The sequence below is a fragment of the Maniola hyperantus genome, chromosome 14, assembly GCF_902806685.2.
Source record: "Maniola hyperantus chromosome 14, iAphHyp1.2, whole genome shotgun sequence".
In the NCBI taxonomy this organism is placed as follows: domain Eukaryota; kingdom Metazoa; phylum Arthropoda; class Insecta; order Lepidoptera; family Nymphalidae; genus Maniola; species Maniola hyperantus.
In genome coordinates, this window is record NC_048549.1 from 4,530,466 (window position 1) to 4,556,188 (window position 25,723).

The 25,723-nt window shown below is 36.6% G+C and overlaps 1 protein-coding gene and 1 long non-coding RNA gene across 3 annotated transcripts in view; one reads left to right on the forward strand and one right to left on the reverse strand.

Annotated features, from left to right (window-relative positions):
* Positions 1-7,440: 7,440 nt before the first annotated feature.
* LOC138403238 (uncharacterized) lies at positions 7,441-13,431 on the reverse strand. Its single transcript, XR_011237537.1, has 2 exons — positions 13,322-13,431; positions 7,441-7,670 (listed from the first exon to the last, which is right to left on the reverse strand). It is a non-coding gene; the product is annotated as an uncharacterized lncRNA (long non-coding RNA).
* Positions 13,333-25,723, forward strand: part of Hexo2 (Hexosaminidase 2) — a 44,565-nt gene continuing 32,174 nt past the window's right edge. For both annotated transcript variants that reach the window (XR_011237518.1, XM_034975303.2), the window contains exons 1-2: positions 13,333-13,430; positions 14,544-14,750. Coding sequence is in view for 1 of the 2 variants with exons in the window: in XM_034975303.2 (XP_034831194.1) it covers positions 13,333-13,430; positions 14,544-14,750 (305 nt within the window). In the remaining variant the exon portion in view is untranslated. The remainder of the gene's footprint in view (positions 13,431-14,543; positions 14,751-25,723) is intronic.

The window sequence follows — 25,723 nt, forward strand, 5'->3', positions numbered from 1 at the left end:
GTAATAATTGTCGTGTTATTCATCGTTACGTCGTGCTATCGCTATCTCATACACGGTTACACAGTACTTAAATCTACCTATTATTCTATCTACGTTTGCTACAAACATTTCGTACCCATCATCTGTCAACGCTGCAAATGACGGCTAATTGAGCAAAGAGTACCTATGTTACCACTACGTTCAAGAATAACTGGGTACCTTTTTTGAAGGTCTTTGAATATTATAATTTATAATATGTTTATTCTTAGAACAAATAAATTGTTATTTGTATAGGTCTCTTCTTAGAAGGAGAAGGGTCGGCTATAGTCCACCACGCTGGCCAAGAGCGGATTGGCCGTAGACTTGGATTGGCAGACAAGAGATTTATTGCTCTAGAGTCTATATTGCTATTATTAAATTGCAGGCGTTTCAGAAACAAAATCGTGTTTCATTAATTCAATCGACTATTAAAAAAGAGATTTTTAGAGCGTTGTCTCTGTCACTCATACCTATGTGACGGTTTCTCAACGATACAGACAACGCTCTACAAAACCGCTATCTCTTTCTAAAGGTCGATGTACAATATTTTCTGCCGCGTACTGTACTGCTGGATCATCCATTTCATTATTTTTGGTTTTAGTCTACAGGGGTTTTCCAGCCTGCGTTTGCATAGGTAGAAAAATCAAAAAATTCTATGAAGAATTTTAACAAGCAATCAGATTGTAAATCTTAGTCATTTTAATCGTTCTGCTTTTGTGTAGGTACCCTTGCTTTAAAAATCGACAAACAGTTTGTCTAGAAAAAACCGGCCAAGTTCGAGTCAGACTCGCGCACCGAGGGTTCCGTAATACAATCGGATTTTTTAACATATTCATACTAATATTATAAATGCGTCTGTATTATAAAAGTGTCTGTCTGTCTGTCTGACTGTCTGCTAGCTTTTCACGGGCCATCCGTTCAACCGATTTTGACGAAATTTGGTATAGTATAAGTAATTTGGTAAGTATAGCTTGCATCACGGGGACTTACTTCACGGGGGATCTACTTTTTATCCCGGAAAATCAAAGAGTTCCTACGGGATTTTAAAAACCTAAATCCACGCGGACGAAGTCGCGGGAATCATGTAGTTGCAGAATAAATCAAAAACTGTTATGCATAGGTTTGCCATGCCTGTAGGTTTTCTTGACAGAGACGACAAATGGACAGACAGACAACAAAATGATCCTATAAGGGTTCCTTTCACCTTTTGAGGTACGTAACCCTAAAAAGAGTCACGGAAATCGGAATTCACGGATTAAATCACATTAAACTAGGCAGGTAGGTAGATAGGCTTTTTTATACGCAGCAGACATTCACAGCACGATAATATCATGAATCGCAAATGAGCAAAGTTTGGACACACTAGGAATTGTATGAAATCACTGGAAACGCTCGTTAAGTGAAAGTGACTGACAATCAGCTAACAATAGCGAAAGTTACCGTATTGTCGCTTCCAATGCGACGATACGGTTGTAATAATAGGTATTGTTACATTAAGTAGGTACCTACCTACCCAGTTACCTACTTAATATTTTCCTTGTTACACATTATAGAACAGTAAGTATAGAATCTACGCGACAGGTCAAGATTGCAATCGGGGTAAGAAGCGGGGGGGACGCCCCGCACACCCACACGTCACCCGCGCTCGCCCGCACCGGATTAGTGCAGGGGCTGTGCGGGCGTGCAGGGCGTTCCCTCTCCGATTGCCATATCGACCTGTCGCGGAGTATACTCAGGTCGTAGGTACTTTTAGTTGGTAATAGCTAGCTAGCTAATATGGAGAATGAGATTCCTGACAAAAAATTCAAATTCCAAATTGAAATTCTAGTTGCCTGGTAGAGATCGCTTCACAGCGATAAGGCCGCTGATTGTATGTTCTTCTTTTACATGTTTCTTTTTGTGTCTTTTCTTTTTGGTGTACAATAAAGAATATTAAAAAAAAAAAATCTAAATGGCCCTTTTTAAAAAGAGAAGATGTATTAAGTAGGTACTTAGGTAGGTACCTACACTAAATTAGCGGCTGATTTTTCTGTGGCTTTTCCATTTAATTAATTTTTTGTCCATTCAATCTTTCCGCACAGAATCCTATTATCTTTTTCTACTGACATCTTTTTTCTTCCACCCAGGAAACACCGGTTGGCTGGGCGACATGAGAGCTAGTAAACTGAAATTCAAGGATACCAAAGACCGGAAGTGCAGACTGCAGTGCAGAAGTAGAAAAGCTGGTAGGTTCTGTGACAGGAATATAATATTACTAGATGATGCCCGGGACTTCGTCCGCGTGGAATTAAGTTTTTCAAAAATCCCGTGGGAATTCTTTGATTTTTCGGCATAAAAAGTATGCTTATGTCACTCTCCAGTTTTATCTATACCCATGCAAAAAATCACGTCAATCCGTCGCACTGTTGCGACGTGATTGAGGGACAAACCAACAAACAAACACACTTTCACATTTATAATAAGGGTACAGACTAAGGTATATTATTTACGAATATATGTAGGTACTTTCAATGTTAAACTAGGTATGAATATAACGAAAAACCTGAATGAAAAAAATGAATGATTATTCAATATGGGGGTAATGTAAGCTTACGTCACGGGCGCCGGGATAAATCCCAAGTGTAGTAAGGGATTGGAGAGTAACTCCCGAGCGTAGCGAGAGTGTTGCATCTAGAATCCTGAGTGAAGTTCACAGGTCTCAGTTCATAGTTCATACTTAGTTCTTTGTTTAAAATTTATATCGAAATTTTGGCATTAGTTTTAGACGGGCGGACAGACAGATCCAACATTCGATGTATAATAATATTTTAGATGTAGTGATATTGAAAACCAGAGATGAATAAGAAAGATGCGTAGGCGCATTAGGTTAAGATGTAATGGACGATCCACACCACGACAGCTTCCACGTCGAGTAGGTACTATAGTACGGGACAGGTCGAGCTAGCAATCGGGGTATGACTTATGAGGCGGGTGTCACCCACGCTCGCCCGTATTGGGTTAGCGCAGGGGCTAAGCGCGTGTGCGGGGCGTTCCGTCCCCGATTGCCATCTCGACCTGTCGCGTACTATAGGTACAGCTAACGGGATTCGCTGAGAGATCAAAGCTCGGATAGTGAGCCAGTATCAACAATGCTCTTTGTTACTAAAGTCTACAATATAACGGTTTATTATAGTCGTGCTGTCTGTGATAGTCAAGGCGTGTAAATTTTATAGCTCACTTTTCTAAAGGTATAACTTAAATGCCTACTTACAACTTTTTAATTATAGTTTTCTTTAACTTTTAGAATACCTAGCTATAAAAATGTCATAAGGCTCGAAGCTATATCCTTCAGTTACTTATAGACAAATTACGAGTTTAGGTTGATTTAATAGTACGCTACCAAGTAGGTCTCTACTCTCTATCGTTGTATTCTTCGATACTTCATGGTTTGAAGTTTAGACTACTTCCACTTAGGACTTCTTGCGGATGATGTTTTTTTTTTATTCCAATAAAAGTTAGCCCGTTGACTGCAATCTCACCTGGTGGCAGTGGCGTGCAGGTCATAGAGACGTAAATGCACTGCTTACCCCAGTTGTAATAGCTCAATGCGTATTTTTCATTATGACCTAGGCCAGTAAACAGGTTCTCACCTAACTAATGCCTACCCTGGCTTCAAACCCTGTGCACGCCACTGCCTGGTGGTAAGTGGTGATGGAAGCGGGCTAATTTCCCTTTGCGCCTAGATTCTCTGACAGGGCATCGTTGACAACTTTTATTATACGAAGCATGCTTTATTATATTATAACTAGCTTATGCTCGCGACTTCATCCGCGTGGACTATACAAATTTCAAACCCCTATTTCACCCCCTTAGAAATTTTCAAAAATCATTTCTTAGCGGATGCCTACGTCATAATAGCTATCTGCATGCCAAATTTCTGCCCGATCCGTCCAGTAGTTTGAGCTGTGCGTTGATAGATCAGTCAGTCAGTCAGTCAGTTAGTCACCTTTTCCTTCTATATATTTAGATGAATGTTCTACATCCAGGAATTTGTATAAGTAATTTCCTATCCGATAAATTATTTATCATTTGTTTTGTTATGTTCGTATAATTTTTACAAGAGTTTCCTTTAAAGAGTCATGTTTTTTTAATCGTTCATTTGTTTGTTATTAAATAGGTCAATAATTTACGTAGCTAGATTTGTTATCTTTATTGATAAACTTCGACTTTAATAAAAGGGAGGAATTCGAATATTTAATATTAGTTTGTTTTATTAAATGTGTTGTGAGTTTCAGTGATTTTACACTCTTTATAGTATTAGCTTCACCTGAAACTTCGTGATATAAGATACAGGTAAGTAATGTACCTACCTAATATAATATTTTAACAACCTATTTAACAACAAAACAATTTCTATAGTATTTATGTATTTGGCAAAGTTATGCATCTCTGGTGACAGTACTTAGTAGTAGGTTATAAGTATTTTACTCCAACATTGTCTACCAGTCCGCACATGGCCAGCGTGGTAGACTATGGCCAAAACCCTTCTCACTCTGAGAGTAGACCCGTGCTCTGCAGTGAGCCGGCGATGGGCTGCTCATGATGATGATGATGAATCCAACACATTGGTCTATTTCCCAGCAACCAAAATATATTATTTTCTTTGTTGTTTTTGTCGGGGAAACAAGGAAGCACCTAATTTTTAAATATGATTATTATTTTTAAACCATTGTACGACACCATTTTGAAACCGGCCCAAAGTGGTGGCCCATATAAACTGCAGTGGCTGAAGAGCCCATAGGATATTATGAGGAGGTGCTTGATAAAAGACTGCAAGGTAGTTTTTCTGAGAAACTTGTGTATCCATGGTAAATGATACCTATAGATACCTATGTATGGTAGTCGAACCATTGAGGGTTAGTCATGAGATTTAAAAAAATATTTGTTTTGAAAAAAGTATATTGATATTATGTTAATCAATATAGGTACACGTAAGTAACTGACAGAAAATATAAAAATGAAGTGTCAGATGATTTTGCCAGGGGTTAATCATGGGTATTTACAAATCAAAAATCAAAGCTTACAATTACACCCTTTAAAAACCTGTCAGTTCCACGTAAATTCAAAAAGTGAAACCGACTCCCTTATCACAATCCTACAATCTCAATTACTATAATTGGAATTATTGTACCAATCAATGCATCATGGCTAAGTGAGATCGCCAGTCAGCCAATTAGAGGTGATTGTATACATCAAACGGGGTAGGGCCCCAGCTGTTAGATTTAGTTTGCTGTACTCAAGCAACGCAGAAAAATTACTTCATAGCGTTGAACATTTCCTCAAAGTAACATTCCAACTTTCAGCTCTTCAAAACCAAGCACCTCCTCAATATTTACTATGGACTCTTGGGCCATATTCTGTAGGAGTAGTCTTGGCTTCGTCGCGATTGACGTCAAGAAACCGAAGGGCTATTCGTGTATTCGCCTATTAATAAAATCGAACTTTACTCAAATAGGTACCAAGAGTATAAACATCAATTCGATCTTTAATGGAATTGTAAACAGCGTTATTTATGATCTCGACACTCGTTCTCGCTAACTGCGGGCTACGGGCCTCATAAGAAAGCTCAGTCACTCAAGAGGGTGATGGAGAGAGTGTTATGGTTGGAGTATCTCTACGTGATCAAGTAATCAGAAATGAGGAGATCCCCATAGGAGAACCAGAGTAGCAGACATACCTCAGTGAGTTGCGAAAGTGACTGAGCTATGTCTGCTATGTGAAGTGGCAATGGGCACGGCATATACTTAGTAAAAAAATCGACGGAACCCTTATAGGATCACTTTGTTGTCTGTCTGTCAAGAAACCTAGACAGGGTACTGGGTACTTCCTATTAACTTAGAATCATGAAATTTGGCAGGTAGGTAGGTCTTATAGCTGACATTATGGGAAAAATCTTAAAACCGTGAATTTGTGGTTACATCACACAAAAAAAATTAAATTGTGGTCATAAACTAATAATTGGTATTTTCAATTTTCGAAGTAAGATAACTATATCAAGTGGGGTATCGTATGAAAGGTCTTCACCTGTGCATTCTAAAACAGATTTTTATTTATTTTTATGTATTATAGTTTTTGAATTATCGTGCAAAATATCGAAACAATACGACTGTAGTACGGAACCCTCGTTGGGCGAGCCTGACTCGCAATTGGCGGGTTTTTTTATACTCAGGTATATTTATAAAATATCACAGATATGTACATATTATTATTTATATACAGACTGCAATGTCGCAAGAGCGCGTTGATTTTAATTCCAGCAAGCGACCGTAGCCACAACGAATTAACCTTTTAAGAACAATTAGTGCTAGATATAGATGCGGCGATTCAAAGCAGATACTGGTTTATTACAAGAATTAGGTTTATATATGCACCTAGGTACACAATATGTTTTCTCCAAGTACCTAAAGTCTCTCAATAATAATATATTATGTTATTATTTGTCAGTTTATCATCACGATCAACCCATAGCCAGCTCACTATAGAGCACGGGTCTCCTCTAAAAATGAGAAGGGTTTGGCCCTAGTCCATCACGCTGGCAAAGTGTGGATTGGCAGACTGCACACAGCTTTGAGAACATTATGTAGAACTCTAGGCATGCAGGTTTCCACACGATATTTTCCTCTACGGTTAAAGCGAGTGATAATATGTAATTTCTTAAAACGCACATAACTCCGAAAAATTCAAGGTGCGTGCTCGGGATCAAAACCCCCGACCTCCCGAATAGGAGGCGGACGTCGTAACCATTAGGCTTTCACCGCTTATTTCTTACGCTGACAAGAAAATACCAAAAGTAACTTTGGAAACTATCACATTTCGAAAGGCGAAAAGAAAAAATGTTTTCTCTATATTATAAATAATTATAATGTAGACCCCCAATAATAGATATTATTTTAGAATTTCTATTTAATTACACACTACCTATTGCATTCTGCAATACAGCATAGATACTTATTACAATAATTGACACATTAAATAATAATAATAATAGTAAGCATGGCTACTTCCGTAAACAATCATCGGACCACTCGGACAACGGTTTAGTTTGTATATTGGATGGGAATTAATTAAAACAACACAAATTTTATCTCCCGCCAAAAGGCGTAGTTGCCGCAAACCCGTCCTAGCATAGCCGCCAATCAGAAACGTTCGCGCCCTACGCTCGTGCGCGCGCCTGCTAATGTTTGATTATGCCGCGATAAACTGTAAAACAAAATTAACAACAAAATAAACTACTACATAAAACCATTCAAACTTCCAACCGGGTCATACAACACGCAAACCGCGAGGAGAACACATCGGGTGTGAAAAAAAACAAATAACTATTCGTATGAATAAAAAATAAAACGGCAAAAAGTGCAGTCCGGTTGAGTTTTGAGCGAAGCAAAATAAAAGCAAATCCTTCTTGGCTGAATTATGTAGAGCCAAGGTTATAAATCTTAGCTTCCTTTAATTTAATAAATATATAGAGTTACCCAAGTGATATTAAATAGTAATAATTCGGAGATAGGTATTTTACCTACGACTGAAAGTGATAGTTGTGTGACTTGTGTGCTAGATAAGTGAATGTAGGCAATATCATTTTGCAGAGTCAACGGTTTAATCTTCAGGCTTACCTATAAGAAAAAGTAAGTACCTACGTATTTATTTAATAGCAAAGTACGAGATACAAAAAATAGAGTCGTGAAATAATTTATATCAAGGACGTTAAAATACATTCTGTAAACTATGTAATTTTATTTAAACCAGAAGTAAGTAGAACAATTGTGTAGGTAATATACCTACATCAGTAGGGATAGGTATATCTAGGTCTATGGTAGTTGATACCATCAAGATAAAAGATGGCTACCGGAAAACTGCTGTTCAGTTTGGCGACCATTTTTAGCGGAAGTGGCGTTTAAGCGTTACTTCAGTCTGAAAAAGATTTAAGTTAGTCTCTTAAGCCTCATATAATGAAGCTTTATTTCAAAAATAAAAATAGCTATAGATAAATAATTGGTACATTCTTACCTTTTCACGAAAGACCGGGCAAAATGTTTTGACCTACTCTACCTATCCGCTAATGAGCATCCAACGGTGAGCATCTCACTTAACAAACTCTAATAGGTAGGCAAGTAGGTATTCACTCGAAGCGAAAATATGGCTGAAGTAAGCTACTAACAACATAGCCTATTAAAAAGTGATAGTCCGCAAAAATTCTTACTGAACTTCAACAGGCGAAGCAAAGTTTATCATTGCATCAACTATTCTGAGTATATAAAAGGAAAAGGTGACTGACTGACCGACTGACTGACTGACTGATCTATCAACGATGAAATTTGGCATACAGATAGCTATTATGACGTAGGCATCCGCTAAGAAAGGATTTTTGAAAATTCAACCGCTAAGGGGGTGTGAAATAGGGGTTTGAAATTTGTGTAGGACACGCGAAGTCGCGAGCATACGCTAGTATTAGATATAGTGCCACTTACTCAATCGAAAATGCATATAATATATTATATATGTGGAATCATCACCTCATTGTGTGTTTATCTGTCTGACACAGCAAACATTTTATTCAGTAACTTATCAAGCTATAAAATAGATACACTGAAATAATTAATATAGTGTTAAAAAATTCATGCGCGTAATTTTATTTTTATTGAAAACTCACATTAATTATTAAAACAGGTTGAATACTAAAAAGTGGTCAAAATATTATGAGAACAGCAGATCAGGCTTCAAGTAACAACTCCTGAATAATTATACGTGTATTTACTTACACACCATTGCTAAATAGTGAAATAAAATAATAGATAACAGTAAAATGCGAGTTTAAATTTTTTAATTTTGATCAAATAAAATGGTCTAGAGATAGGTATGTAAATCAACTCGCACCGATATGATCAAACGTGGAAACAAGGCTGAAAAAAATGTTAAAGTTACGTTACGAGTATAAAATATGTATACTTAGTCATCAAAAGTAAAGAAGTTGGTGAATTTGTTTTTAAATAGGTTTATACTAAGTTAAAAATTCAATATTAGGTTAAATTATGATAAGATAATCACATACTTACAATGAGCAATGAGCATGTAGAAAGTAAGTAAGTACTTATAAAATATTTTTATAAGTATTACTTACAAGAAATCGCGCGCGAGCGTTTTTTCGTTCGAGCGTTGGGTCAACCTAAGGTTGTCACTTGTAATATTATCATGCAGTAACTAAGTAAACTTAGTAACTTCGTAAAACCTGGATTAAATATGGCGGCTTCAAAACAGCTATTCTGTTTGGCAGAAATTTTCTGTGGAAGTGACTTAATGAATGAATATTTCGGACTAAAGTTCAGAAAAGATCTAAGTCTTTGAGAGCGCCGGCATCGACGCATCTTTGGAGGTGTCGCATTAGAGGGCGCTCGGCGCCCCCTTAGACCTGGCGCCCGTGTGCGCCGCACACCCTGCACTATAGGTAAAGACGCCTCTGGAGTTACCAAGTAGTCAAGCTATCCCTCAAGACAATATTCTGGCCTACTTAAAAAAGTTTCACTTCAAGAAAAAAATAAGAACAGTTTGAATAACAGCGTTAATTAATAGCAATTACGAGTAGGTAACTGTTTAATGTTTATTTACAACTGAAAGTAAATGTTTACGCTAGGCACATCGAAATTAGTAAACTCAAAACAAATGAATGATGGTATTCTATTCATTTGTTTCAACATCAACACAAATTGGTAATGGACGAAGAGCCAGCGCGTGCCAGACCTTGGTTATTTTATAAAAGCTGAAAGTTTCTCTGCGTATTGTCCCAAGTATAGGGAGAAACGATCAGCAACTATGAAGTTTGGATCATGGTGGTTTTGGGAGATAACAGGTAAGTAATAAGGGTATGATTTTTTTATGTCAAAGTATGAAGTCTAATTTTTTTATATTTTCTTCGGTATAGTATTAGAAATCACGTCATGCATTGCCAGACACTTAGTATCACAGTTTAGAGAAGTAAAGTATCGTGGCGGGTTGCCTGCCAGACATTTAAGGGCGTCTGGCAGGGGGTTGCCACAACACTAAGTGTTTGGCAATGCATGACGTGATTTCTAAATTGTAATGCTATTTCGAAGAAAATATAAAAAAATTGACTTTATGCTTCGACGTAAGATTTTCAGCACCTTTATCACCTGTTATCTCCCAAAGCCACCATGATCCAAACTTCATCGTCTCTGATCGTTCCCCCATGTGTTGGAGACTATACGCAGAGAAACTTTCAGCTTTTATAAAATAACGAAGGTCTGGCGCGCGCTGGCTCTCTCTCTATAAGGCAGAATACAGAACGAGTAGATTATGATTGATTCTTTTCCAATCTTTTAAAATTCTTTCAAGAGTACAAGAATCATTGCGTGAACGTTGAAAACGAAAATTTGAAAAATTGAAACATTGGTAGGTATATCAGTAAAACTTACTATAACAAGTAGATTGAGATTGTTGATGATATTTCTTGAATAAAAATAGTCCTTACTAGCTGATGCCCGCGACTTCGTCCGCGTGGAATTACGCTTTTAAAAATCCCGGGAACTCTTTGATTTTCCGGGATAAAAGTAGCCTATGTGATAATCTATATCGGTTCCAAATTTCATCCAAATCCGTTCAGCCGTTTTTGCGTGATTGAGTAACAAACAACCAAACATCCAAACATTCACACTTTCACATTTATAATATTATCCGGATTAATATTAATATGAGCCGCGCCCCCTGATTAATATTAGGGTTCAGAAATAAAAATGTCGAAAATTGTGCCTAAAATGTTTCGCCTATTAAAATAAAATTAATTACCTATTTGCAAGTTAAAAATGACTTTTTAACACCTTTAACTAGTGATACTAATTATATTTTACGATTAACAGGCAAAACAAATGGCAAAAATAATTATAGAAACCTGTATTATAACATAGCGTAAATATTAATTAAAAAAATTATAGACGCTCTCTCGACCATGATATCTAAGTTTTAGAAAGTTTCGTCTGTTTTCTTTTTTATCTTTGCATACATAGACCTAAGTAAGAAGTAAATTATTCATTACTAGCTTATGCTCGCGACTTCGTCCGCGTGGACTACACAAATTTCAAACCCCTATTTCACCCCCTTAGGGGTTGAATTTTCAAACATCCTTTCTTAGCGGATGCCTACGTCATAATAGCTATCTGCATGCCAAATTTCAGCCCAATCCGTACAGTAGTTTGAGCTGTGCGTTGATAGATCAGTCAGTCAGTCAGTCAGTCAGTCACCTTTTCCTTTTATATATTTAGATAAATAACTGCACTTATACTTAGGTCTAAAACAATTTATTTTAAGTACTAATAAAACAAATAGATAAGAATCAATTTGAAGTTCGGCTATCTCTTGTAAATATTATAGATTATTCTAATCTCGTCAATATCTCATAAATATCGGCAGATAACTTGCTGTCAATAATGCTTAATATCCTATAATATAAATCTTATAGTAAGTATAATGTAAAAAATATCTACCTATCATCATCATCATCACTATTATACAACTCATCGCCGGCTCACTACTGCTAAAGCAAGTGATAAGTACCTACCTATTAATTAGGTTAGCCTCAATAGCTCAACGGGTAAAGGAGTGGACTGAAAACCGAAAGGTCGTCGGTTCAAACCCCGCCCGTTGCACTATTGTCGTACCTACTCCTAGCACAAGCTTGACGCTTAGTTGGAGAGGAAAGGGGAATATTAGTCATTTAACGTGGCTAATATTCTTTAAAAAAAAATTTGCTTAAAACTCACAGACCTCCGACTTCCCGAATAGAACCACTAGGATATCATGGCGTCCATGGCTTGGTCCGGTAGTAGTAATCCGGTAATAGTAATCAGTTCGGATTAAGTCGTGGCGGGTGAATTCAAAAGTATCAACACTATGAGGTTGAACCGGCGCGCGGCGTCTTTAAAAACCGGCCAAGTGCGAGTCAGGCTCGCGCAATAAGGGTTCGCCGTACTACAGTCGTATTTTTTCGACATTTTGCACGCTAATTCAAAAACTATGATGCATAAAAATAAATAAAAATCTGTTTTAGAATGTACAGGAGAAGACCTTTTATATGATACCCCACTTGATATAGTCACTCACTTCGAAAGTTGAAAATACTAATTATTAGTTCATGACCACAATTAAATTTTTTGTGTGTGATCTAACCCTAAATTCGCGGTTTTCAGATTTTTCCCCAAAAGTCAGCTATAAGATCTACCTACCTGCCAAATTTCATGATTGTAGGTCAACGGGAAGTACCCTGTAGGTTTCTTGACAGACAGACAGACAGACAGACAACAAAGTGATCCTATAAGGGTTCCGTTTTTCCTTTTGAGGTACGGAACCCTAAAAATGAAAGGGCTCTATGAGTGTTTGGTTTATTACCCCTATTGTTTACGTGGCATGTCGAATGTAATCCTATTGTTATTGCTAATGACGGTCTCAAGTGGAAACACGCCAGTTTATTTTGAATGCACTATATATGTGTACTTTGCTAGATCGCGTGCGGAAGCGTCACAGTATGAAGTTCCGAGGGAACATCATCGCGATAACGTCCCGTTAGCGCACGCGATGTATCGTAATTCGTATGCGTTGCATAGCGCAGGGCAGTGATCACTTGAATATTTATTATCACAAATTATGTACACGCTATTTGCTAGAAGTTTGACGTACTCATCAATTAAACATTAGTTAGCTGTCGTCAATAAATGGTCGGAAAATTAAGCTTTTATTCGTTGTTACTTAGGGCTTGTCACAGAGACAAAAGACAAACTCAACGCTTATATCACGTACTTAAGCTATAATGTAAAAAAATCACTACGACCTCAGATGGCAGACTCAGATCTGAAACTATAAACTAAGTAACTAAACTAAAGGCTAACGAGCCCGTCAGAAATCTAGTATCGGTGTAGGAAAAACAACTTATTTTATAAAATAGGTACCTACCTAGATATTTAAAATGGCAATCTCTGACCTAAAAGCCAATATAATTTTAATACATCTACATTCTACATAGGTACTCAGTCAATAATATCATAATATACCTACCTACCTATGGCTTTGCAAAACAGGATAAATAAAATAACTTAATAACTACATAATTCAGATACAGCGCTAGGTTATTCCACCTATTTCAAAACAAAATGTTTTCAGCAACGTGATATTTATTATTGCTTAAAACACCGAATTCTTCTTCTTCTATTCCGATTTATTATTTTATTATTATAAACATTATATGACAGTGTTTCAATGGCACTTTGCAGGAAGATGGAAATGTGTCAACGGTGGACAGCTATCATCCTGGGACTGGTCTGCTTAGTGGGCTGTCAAGACACCACCACGCCTCCAGCTCCAATAGTATATGAGTGAGTAAACATTTCTTTAATAATTCATCAACTGGTTCGCACTTGAATGGGATCTTATCAGGTGATAGGAGGCAGTTTTAATTATGTTGGCGCAAGCTAGTTTGGAAGAGGTATTGGCAATCTTACAAAAACTGCCGATTTGTTATCTCATTGACAACTAGGGTTTCTGATACTTATTATAGTCCAGTAAATAGAGCATTTAACCTCGCACTAAATTTCCGATCCAATTTCTTTTTCTTTTTAGGTTAAGGGTCACTTACTGACCATAAAATGACAAAATGCTGACAGATCCAGGTGGAGCTTCGATCGCAATCTTGAGGGAAAGTTTTTGGCTGATATTTAGGAAACTATCCACTTTATAGCAAAAATTATTCAGACTATTATTGTAGAGAATAAAATTTCGCATCTTTTGTTTCCTGTCAACTTTTTTGTAAAAATTACCGTTTACGATTTATGGCCGATTGAATGAACCGGTTTTTCTATTTCGGCCGATAACTTTTAAAATATTGGAATAACAGGTTCATTAAATCGGCCATAAATCGTAAACGGTAAGTTTTACAAAAAAGTTTACAGGAAACAAAAATGCGAAATTTTGTTTTCTACAATAATGGTTTGATTAATATTATTATTTATTACTCTCTTACTCAATAAATCTATTAATCTTCAGGTCTACATCCATGCAAAAAACTAGATGATGCCCGCGACTTCATCTGCGTGGATTTAGGCTTTTCAAAATCCCGCGAGAACTTTTTGATTTTCCGAGATCATAAAGTAGTCTATGTCCTTCCCCGGGATGAAAGCTATCTCTGTACCAAATTTCATTGCAATCGATTAAACGGATGGGTCGTGAAAAGCTAGTAGACAGACAAAATGGCAGACGGGCAGACAGACACACTTTCGCATCTATAATATTGGTATGGATATGGATTTGGATTAGAGATATAACACAGAAATTCTCTGTGAGATATAAATACTTAAATGTTAAATGTAAAAGTTTGTAAAGTAAATACCTAATTGGAGATTCATTAATTTTTTTTGAAGTTGAGTTTCGTGTCGATTGCTTCTGAATTTAAAAAAATAAGAAGAAGAAGAATAAAAGAATTGTGTCTTCAGGCCATCATGGACATACAAATGCGTGCCAGACGAAGGTTGTCACCGCTCGGCCCACCCTCAGCCCACCAGCTCGAACTCATCTGGTCTGGTCTTCACTAGCTTAGACCTGTGCAGAACGGTGTGCGGCAGGTTTGGAGGACTCTGGCCCAGACCCGTTACAGCAGCCCTCAGTATACAGACTGTTAGGATTCATCCAAACTTTTTGAGGTAAGTTATTTGCTTTCATAGTTATCGATAGAGTTTAATTAGGATCTTCTACGTCCTAGGATCTTCTTGGTTCTAGAGATTGTTTGTTACTCTCCATCATTCTAGTTAAGAATACACTACATGTTAAATTATGTATTTCATTTTGTTGATTTTGCGATAAAACAGTGCCAAAATTATGAAGTCCCGCCTAAAGTTAGCAAAAAAATTACTTATTTGAGATTAAGAAAATAAGTTAAATATATTTTGAAAACAGGTGATATTTATCAACAAAGACAGTTTAAAAGATCTGACTCTCGATACCACAATTATCACTTTTGAATGTTTTAAAATTGCATACCTATTAGCTTGACAATTGACATTTACGTCAATATGAATAAAACATCCGGGTGAATTATCATCTAATCGCGATACAAGTCGCATCCAAGTAATTATCGCGTGCATTCGAAGACCAGTAAAAAATGTATCCTGTGTTAGAAACGTCCGTGGCACACGCAATGTATGTGGCAAATTGAAAAAGCATTAGGTAAGCGAGAACAAAGTAAAATTCTGGAATATTGTAATCGTATGATAGAATGATACCTATTGTATCTGTAATAGTTATATTGGAAGACTAGCTGACCCGGCGAACTTCGTTCCGCCTAACAGTCGATTCAAATTTTTTTTTTAAAATATCAATTCACTATCAGAAATTCTAAAATCCCCACGATTTAGGACTTCAGTACTTTGCAGCATCAGGATTGAGGAGTTAGGATCCGAAGTTCAATGATGTAGCCTATGCTTGGTACCTAAAATAATTTTGCATCATCCGCAGTTCCTGAAACATTATAGTTTAGGAGTGCTGTACCCTACATCATCAGGGTTGAGGAGTTGAGACTTGAAGTCTGAGAATAAAGTCGTTGCTTGGTACCTACAATATGAATTCACTATGAACACTTCCTGAATCTTGATAACTCAGGCGGGCAGTAACCCTGCAGCATCAGGATTAAGGAGTTGAAGCCAGAATTTTTAATGAGACTACCACGAAAACTTCTTGTGTTGATTTAAAAAAAAAATTTGCAAATCGGTCCAGAAACCTCGAAAAAATCGAAGTAGAAAAAAAACCACCTCCTTTTTGACAGTCGGTTAAAAACCGATGACCTTGAAATATTTACGGAACAATCTTTAAAGTATCCCCTTTCTAACAAAAAAAGAATGAATGAAATCGAACTACGCGTTAATGAATTACAGCTCAGTATACATTTTAACTTTCAACCCCTCTCCTAAGGGAACCATGCTGAATTTCGGGATAAAAAGTATCCTATGTCCTTCCTCATAGTATGACCTCAAATCGTACCAAGTTTCATTGGAATCCATTCAGTAGTTTCAGCGTGATGCGCGGCCGTGATACAGACAGACAGACAGACAGACAGACAGACAGACCGACAGACAGACAGACAGACAAAAATGAAAAAAATTACAGTTTTGGGTTCAGTATCGATTATAGAGTGCCCTCGAAAATTTTTTTTCAAAATATCTTCAATGTACAGAATTGGACCTGTTACAGTTTTATTATAAGTATTGATACTCTTACCTACCCGCGACTTTTTCCACGTGGATTTAAGTTTTTAAAAATCACGTGGAAACTCTTGAATTTTCTGGGGTTAAAAGTAGTCTATGTTAGTATCTGGGATGCAAGCTATGTTCCAAATTGCGTCGAAGTGCAGATTAAGCAGACTTCGCACACCTTTGAGCATACTCTCAGGCATGAAGCGATGCGATGTTTTATGTAGGCCAACTATAATGTTTAAATGATATAGATTTATAGATTTAGCAATAGCAATTCCAGAGAACGAGTTAGGTGCAAATCATTAGTACAATGGAAAATAAAATCGAAGTTTCATCGTAACAATCTGACATAATTTTTACAAAAATAGTACCTTATATGGGTAATTTGTTTTGTGGTAGATAATGGCTCCCAATGAGCTCCCACTAGGAAGCGTGAAACGATGATAATGATTCTAACTAACCCACAGTCATGAACCATGTTATCTCGTGGCTGTAGTTTGGAATATAAGCAACCTATTGTTATTCTATTTGTATTTAGCTATTGGTTAGTTCACATAATTTTAAGATTCTTCGTTTGCCTGTAACTGAAACCTTTTTTTAGGGTTCCGTACCTCAAAAGGAAAAACGGAACCCTTATAGGATTACTTTGTTGTCTGTCTGTCTGTCTGTCTGTCCGTCTGTCTGTCAAGAAACCTACAGGGTACTTCCCGTTGACATAGAATCATGAAATTTGGCAGGTAGGTTTGTCTTATAGCTGGCTTTAGGGGGAAAATCTGAAAACCCTGAATTTGTGGTCACATCACACAAAAAAAATAATTAGTAGTGGTCATAAACTAATAATTAGTATTTTCAATTTTCGAAGTAAGATAACTATATCAAGTGGGGTACCATATGAAAGGGCTTTACCTGTAGATTCTAAAACAGATTTTTATTTATTTTTTGCATTATAGTTTTTGATTTATCATGCAAAATGTCGATAAAATACGACTGTAGTACGGAACCCTCAGTGCGCGAGCCTAACTCGCACTTGGCCGGTTTTTTATCTATGTTCTCCCGATTAGGTATATGGCCTAGCTTTCATTTAGTCGTAGTTTGCTTATCGGTGACTCCATGATTCTAACATATAATTATTATGAAATGTAAACTGTGTAACAACTACATTGAGTTTATGACGTACCTAAGCCATTAAAATCAGTTTTCCTAGCTAATCATCGAGCTTATCTAGACGACTGACATGACCTACTGACTCGTGCATATATATAACGAAGTCTCCATGTAAAAGTACTCGTTTAAGTTTTTTAAATAATAATACCATCACCAGGGTGTAACCAGAACGTTGGCAAAAACAAAGACAGGTGATAGTACTGATGATTACTGAATACTGATATGATACCACAACAAAAACGCGAAAAAATATAAAAAAATCTTATATTTTGTACAAGTTTACGATAATATATTGCAAATAAAACATCTGACTGACGCTAGAGGTCAACGAACGCTGCGTAAGTAGAGTCAATGCCGCGTCGTAGACGGGGCATTGACCCGAGTTTTGCACGTTATACTTACATTGCGAGTTTGAAAAATACTAAATCACTACAACTACAAAATGAGGCAAACCGCAAATGGTTTTTGGTATTGGATTGTGTTTAGGTAGTACAACAATCTAAATTTTTGCCAGCGTTCTGGTTACATCCTGTATAACTATTCGGAAAACGTTTAAGATTTGGGTCTGCCTAGTTTAGGAGTCATCTAAATATTAAATTATAGAGAAGAACTAAAAGTCTAAAAAACTGTTTTGCATAGATACTAAACCTTAGATTCGACATAAATACATAATTCATTCATTGGTGTGCAATGCAATAAAATAGACGTGGGAATTTGAAATTCTTATTAAAGTTGCATACAAGCAGAAGGTAGGTATTATTACATAAATTATACAAAACCTTGAAAATACAAAGGCAGCTCGTATATATGTATTACGAAGCTAGATTAGTATTTATATATGAATTATTTATGATAATAATGATGAGGACGTTAACAACTGTTGTGAATTTATAGTTCCTTTCCTACTGCTTCTTTTCGACGCGTATTTTTTCGGGTTTGAATAGATTTTGATTTATTGATTTTACCTAAAAAATTCAATCATGTGCCACATAATATAGTGTAGTGATCATTGACTTATGATCATGACTCACAAACGTATTCATATCGCTCAAGTAGCCTGGTTTGCACACATACACACATTACTATGTTTCTTATTACGAAATCTAGAAACAAGTTTTATAATATTTTAATGTAGGTATATAACGGGTAGCACGATTAATTTTTGTTTTTATTTGTCGATATTTCAGCCCAATTGCAACCCAACCAAATCGACAAATAGAAACAAAAAATAATCGTGGTATGTAGTGAATGTACCCGTTATATACATTAAAATATGTCGTTAAATCACGAAATAAGCTTAAAATCATAAGTTTTATAATATCAACAACTTCAGTTTGTTATAAACCTTAACACTTGACCATGTGTATAATGTGTATATGGGCTTTTTATGCCTGAAAAAAAAAATATTATAAAGGTGCTCTGTAGTGAGAAGACGATGGGTTGACCATGATATAATAGAGTAGAATTTATTTGCTGAAAATATTCTTTTCCAGATGTTAGATATCAAAGTTTTTGAGTAAGGAAGACACACGCTTAAGTTCAATTGGTATGGTAAATCTAAATAGTATTTGTAAAACCTGGAAGTGGTAGGCGTGAGTTGCATGACGTTTTAAAGCTATAAATAATTTTGTGAATCGTAATACACTGTGATGTCGTAAGAAGTGACGCAGGCGGTATCACGGGACTATTATAGTTTCAGATACGGCCATAAGTTTCCTTAGGGAACAGATACCTACCTGAAAATAAATACCTGCCTTTGAAATAAGTACCTAAGTCTGTCTGTGGGATGTTTGGGATTTAAAATTTTAATGAAATGAAAATGAAGGTAGGTACTTTATTGAAACACATCAATCACAAGTAACAATTAAAAAAATAAAAATAAAAACTGATACAACCAAGAATCGCTTAATTTATATAGTGAATAGAAGTTGCCGCGACTTTATTATTGCGTGGATTAAGGTTTTTAAAAATTCCGTGGGGACTCCTTGATTTTCTTGGGCAAAGATAGCCTAAGTATCTCCGACCGCGAGATGCAAGCTTTCTCTGTACGAAATTTCGTTGAGAAGAGTTAGATTGGCCGTCAAAAAGTGATACACTTTAGCATTTAACTATAGATAGGATTAGGATAGTATGGATTAGTTGAATGTTTTATATCAGATGATAATAAAGCGATGCTATGAGTTTCACGATAGTCATAGATATCCCTCGGTAGCCTTATCATCTACCTGGCAAAAATGCAGCTATCACAACTGAAGATTTGCATACTTTGACTGAGATAAACACATAGTACAAAATTAATAAACGCCAATTCATCATTGCCGTGCGTGACCAATGTATTGTATTTTAAGTGGCCGGAACACGGCCGGACTTTGATAGAACATGCCACTGTTTAATGATACAAATTAAAACGAAGAACGCAAATTCGTGTGTGTCATTGGAAAGTCAATCCGTCACGTACATAAATGTGCAAATTCGTAAACTTTCGCGTTTTTCGATGGTTGCAAGATGAAGGGAAATGAGACCTTATCTACTTGAACCTTCAGGAAATCATACAGTTATTTATTGCCTTATTTCGACCTAGCGTGGATTCATAACCTTTATTCTTCCTCACTTTACCCGATCTTAAGCATTTATTGTTTTGACTCTATTGACTCTCAAGTCTGCAATCTAAATGTGCAAATCTCAATCTAAATCTAGCGCTTTCTTGGGCGATTGTTTTAGCCCATGTGATGGCGATATAAGGATTAGGTAAGGGCATAATAAACCCTTCTCACTCTGAGAGGAGATCTGTGCTCTTTAGTGAGCCGGTGATGGGTTGATCATGATGATGAGGATAATAAACCGAAGTGACGTAGTTGTCGCGCTACATAACCATTCTATCTTGGACAAGCATCTTGCTACTCATCGTCTATGTCAAGAACCCTGAGCCTAACGTGGATTGTTGACATGTTGGATGTCGAATTGTTGAAAATCAGTAGGGCGATTTGCGGTAGAATGACAGCTACAGTGTCACGATCGTAATCACCTCTGATTGGTTGACGCTCGCTCACTACTGGCTACAATGCATTTTCGCAACAAGAATAGCACAAATTCATCCAATCACAAACAATTGAGATTGTACCTAATAATGATTGATATAGCTTTTACGAAATCGCCCTACTGCATCTCTACTGTACCTATGTTCTACGCTGCACTGTACCTATTCACCGTAATATTAAAAGTAAATAGGAACTTTCTAGGCAGACACTCCACCTTAGGCTGCATCATCATCATCTACTGTTTGGTGTGATTCCAGTCAAGCGCAAGTACCTATTTGTCTATAGTTAAAAAAAAGCAGTCTCTTGACCTATAATGTTCGCAAATAGATAGACGAACGGGAGACACCTGTGTCGTATATTTACACACCTGCGCAAGTGTTATATCAAAGTAACCTTTTCGAATTAAACATACGAACAAAATGTAGCTAGTTTAACGACACCAATGTAGTATTAATAAGTATATTATATAAGTAGATTAGTTTAATCTTCTATCTTATCTTATGTCATCTTTTAGTGCTCTCGTAAATATTAGCGTGATTTTTTGGCGGTCGTATCGAAGGAGCCACTTTGTTTATGGCCTAAGAGCCAGCGCGTGCCAGACCTTCCTTATTTTATAAAAGCTGAAAGTTTCTTTGCGTATTGTCGCCAACACTGGGAGGAACTTTTGTTTACCTTTACAACTTTAATCTCGTATTTCTTCCGTTTTCCACAATAAAACGGAACATCAAAGCACAGTAGGCGTCAGGCAAGCATACTAGGTAGGTATAGTGGCTATTTCATTCATATTTTTTTTCTTTTTTTAGGGTTCCGTACCTCAAAAGGAAAAACGGAACCCTTATAGGATCACTTTGTTGTCTGTCTGTCTGTCTGTCCGTCTGTCAAGAAACCTACAGGGTACTTCCCGTTGACCTAGAATCATGAAATTTGGCAGGTAGGTAGATCTTATAGCTGACATTTGGGGAAAAATCTGAAAACCGTGAATTTAGGGTTACACAAAAAAAATTAAATTGTGGTCATGAACTAATAATTAGGATTTTCAACTTTCGAAGTGAGTGACTATATCAAGTGGGGTATCATATGAAAGGTCTTCACCTGTACACTCTAAAACAGATTTTTATTTATTTTTATGCATCATAGTTTTTGAATTATCGTGCAAAATGTCGAAAAAATAAGACTGTAGTACGGAACCCTCATTGCGCGAGCCTGACTCGCACTTGGCCGGTTTTTTTAATTCGATGTTAGTGAATTTATTCCTTGATTGCGATGTGTGATGATGCAGACTAAGAATACAGAAGCTGGCTAACCGGCTGTGGCTGTGGCTATTTATTAGGTATCTACCATATTATTTTGTTTCTAGACGATATCATAATACCTACTTATACGAATTTTCAGCACAGTTTTGCCGGTAGGATGCTAAATAAGTAGTATGTAGTATGCACCCTCGTTCCAGCTTGTTATGGTTCAGTCGAACCGAACTGACCCACCTGGTCAGTTAGTAGCAATAGGGATTGTCATTTTTCTCGGTTCTTGCTTATACGAGCTTAAATGTTTTAAAAAAATATTATTTGTGATCAAATTGGAGACCATTAATCGTGGATATTTTGTTAGTTATAATATTTTGTTAAGTATATCTATATTTTTCTTTAAATTTAAATTCCTGTACATATTTAACTATTTCATTTTTACCTACTGTTAATCTGTCAAGTTACTCTGTACGTTATTAAGTCTGTCTGTTATTAAGTTAATCTATACTCTTAATCTGTTAAGTTAGTGCATGTTAGTTTATAAGGAAAGTTTTCACCTGTAATTGACGACCATACTGTTAATTGTATGTATTTAAATGTGCGGTCATTTATGTATGGAAGTTGTCGGTGATAAATAAATAAATAAAATAAAATAAAAAAACATATCTACGCTCATACGAGATGGGCGTGTGACAAAAGGCGCGTCGTACTAAAACGACCATATTATACTTACCTATTAAGCGCGAATAAACAAATCTTCTCTACAAACAGCTCTTTTTAATACGCGGTTCAACCATTGCCAAGTGGTTAGTGGACGCGTGCTTTTAGCGGTCATTGCTCGATCAGTTGATCCCTATTGAGAACTGAGAAGGGCTCGCCACTCGCCATCGTTGTGTTTTTGTTTTCTGGGAGCGATCCAACCGCTTCCCAGACTTGATATCTAAAAATAGCGTCATAGTCATACTATGCCTGTTATTATTTGTTTAGCAAAAACTCTACAAAATGACAACATTGTCGCGAAGTGCGCAATAGCAAGAAGCTTTATAAAAGTCAAGACAAAACGTTCTACTTTTTCTACTACAATTTAGCCTTTGACTGCGAGGTGCAGTCGAGATGAAAGCGTGCTTGCTCATTATACTTACCTGGAAGGGCTGTATGACAGTTTTTATTGAACTACTTGACCCCTATTATCATACCAACAACTAGCCAAGACCCAGGGATCTCCCTGACAGATTTTTTGGGCCATGAAGTTGTGGAACCGAGCGCCTCAGCCATGACTTACATAAACACTAATGCACTGAAATGGACATAGGTATACAAGTACGCTGGAAGACGTGTGAAGACATGTCTATTGCCAAAACGGCAGGCAAATCTTCAATAGCATTTAACATTCTCATGGCATTGTGCCGGAATGCAAATAACCTTGGCGATGGCTTAGATGCTCTACTGCTTTGTCAATGGAAGTGATCTACACCAATACTCGTAAGTATTGGAAAAGGTCATGTTGAAATAAAGCACGAGTGAACAGTAGAAACATCTCAAGAGCTTGTGGAAAATGTTGAAGAAGATCAGTCGGGGCTGAGGCTTGGCTACCTACCAAGAACGATACATAATCACACTTTGTCGACATCACAGGAGACCGAAGAGCTGGCAGCTACCTCGGATGAAGAATTAGCCTAGCAATTCAAAGGGGGAGCGCTGCCAGTATCTTCGGAACCTTGCCTAAAGGGACTCCTTTTAATTATATATTTTAGTTATAATATTATATTTTTTAAGGTTTTAGTTTCAGTTTCATTGTTTTAGTCAATTTTTAATTTTGATTAGTACCTATTAACCGATGGTTATTTTAGAATAAAATTAGAAATTAAAAAAAATTAAAGTAAAAAAACAAAAATCACACTTTTCGATAAGTATATTAAGTACATACAGTACCTATCCTACCACTATTTTTTGTTTTTTTAGGGTTCCGTACCTCAAAAGGAAAAACGGAACCCTTATAGGATCACTTTGTTGTCTGTCTGTCTGTCTGTCCGTCTGTCAAGAAACCTACAGGGTACTTCCCGTTGACCTAGAATCATGAAATTTGGCAGGTAGGTAGATCTTATAGCTGACATTTGGGGAAAAATCTGAAAACCGTGAATTTAGGGTTACACAAAAAAAATTAAATTGTGGTCATGAACTAATAATTAGTATTTTCAACTTTCGAAGTGAGTGACTATATCAAATGGGGTATCATATGAAAGGTCTTCACCTGTACACTCTAAAACAGATTTTTATTTATTTTTATGCAACATAGTTTTTGAATTATCGTGCAAAATGTCGAAAAAATAAGACTGTAGTACGGAACCCTCATTGCGCGAGCCTGACTCGCACTTGGCCGGTTTTTTTAATTCGATGTTAGTGAATTTATTCCTTGATTGCGATGTGTGATGATGCAGACTAAGAATACAGAAGCTGGCTAACCGGCTGTGGCTGTGGCTATTTATTAGGTATCTACCATATTATTTTGTTTCTAGACGATATCATAATACCTAGGTACTTATATTAATTTTCAGCACAGTTTTGCCGGTAGGATGCTAAATAAGTAGTATGTAGTATGCACCCTCGTTCCAGCTTGTTATGGTTCAGTCGAACCGAACTGACCCACCTGGTCAGTTAGTAGCAATAGGGATTGTCATTTTTCTCGGTTCTTGCTTATACGAGCTTAAAATTTTCACTTTTCGATAAGTATATTAAGTACATACAGTACCTATCCTACCTCTTAAAATTTTTATACTAGCTGGAATGGAATGGTTTTTTGGCAATTAATAACGTCCATATTACATCGCAACTTACGCGCGGATACTTAGATTGATTATGGATTTATTTATTCATTTCGGCTGATAGTCATCTATGATCTAAGTTTGGTTGTTCCTCCCACACACTTAAACATAATATCATGATCATTGCCAAAATAGCTGTTATTCGATGGTTATTCGTAAACAAATTAGTAATCATGTCGTTAGATGAAGTCACCAGGGAGCATCTGCGAGAATATGACAATATTTACTTATTCAGCGTTTGTGTAAATTGCCCATGCGATCGGGTGAATGGCCGATTCATAAAAGGGATAACGGCTGTTCGACCTACGATCTTTGATCATTCATTTGACAACTAATCGTGATTGCCAAGACGGGAACAAACCCGCCCACTGTTTGCGGCTGTTATATTTTAAAATTCAAATGAGAACCCAAAATACGTTTTATGGAGGTTGTGATGGAAAGTTCCTATCAGTCTCGGACCTAGGTAGGTTGTTTTTATAGCTCTGCAAATTTCGAATATGGCCTACCATATTCGAAATTTGCAGTCTCGAAATTTGAATTTATAGTTTCCTAAGACTATAACAGAAAATTCAAATGAACAGGTTTCCTTTTTAGGAATTAAACTTTTTAAAGTCAGATAAATTGCTGACATTCAGTATGTTGTTCTACTTATCTAGAATAAAGCCAACTCTTGAAAGGCAATTCAAGTGTAATTAATATTCTATTGTCAAGTCCTACAACTTAATTGATTTAGCTCTGCCTATAACAATGTTTTTGCGACCATACCTTCTTCTATGATGCGGCTATGCAGACATTTTTGTAAATGAGTCACGCCGACTATCTGACCACCTGATTCTGTGACCGCAATCTCATATTATTCCCCCGCCGATACTTATTGCCGCCAGGAATAAGTGAAAGCTCCTTGTAGTTTGTTCCCAAGACGGATCTACGTTTTTATGCATATCTGTTCTTGACTCAACCATTAAATCTATTCTCGGACTTTCTCTTTCAGCACTTTCCCCTAACATACAAACTATAATTTTGAAATAAAGCCTATGGTCTCTTTTGAAACAGTATAATATTATAATACCTAGTAAAACGACCTCCTTTATGTTTGCGGACGAGCCGACTTTATGGTCGTAACACCTAAATATATTACGCAATAGGTCGAGATGGCAATC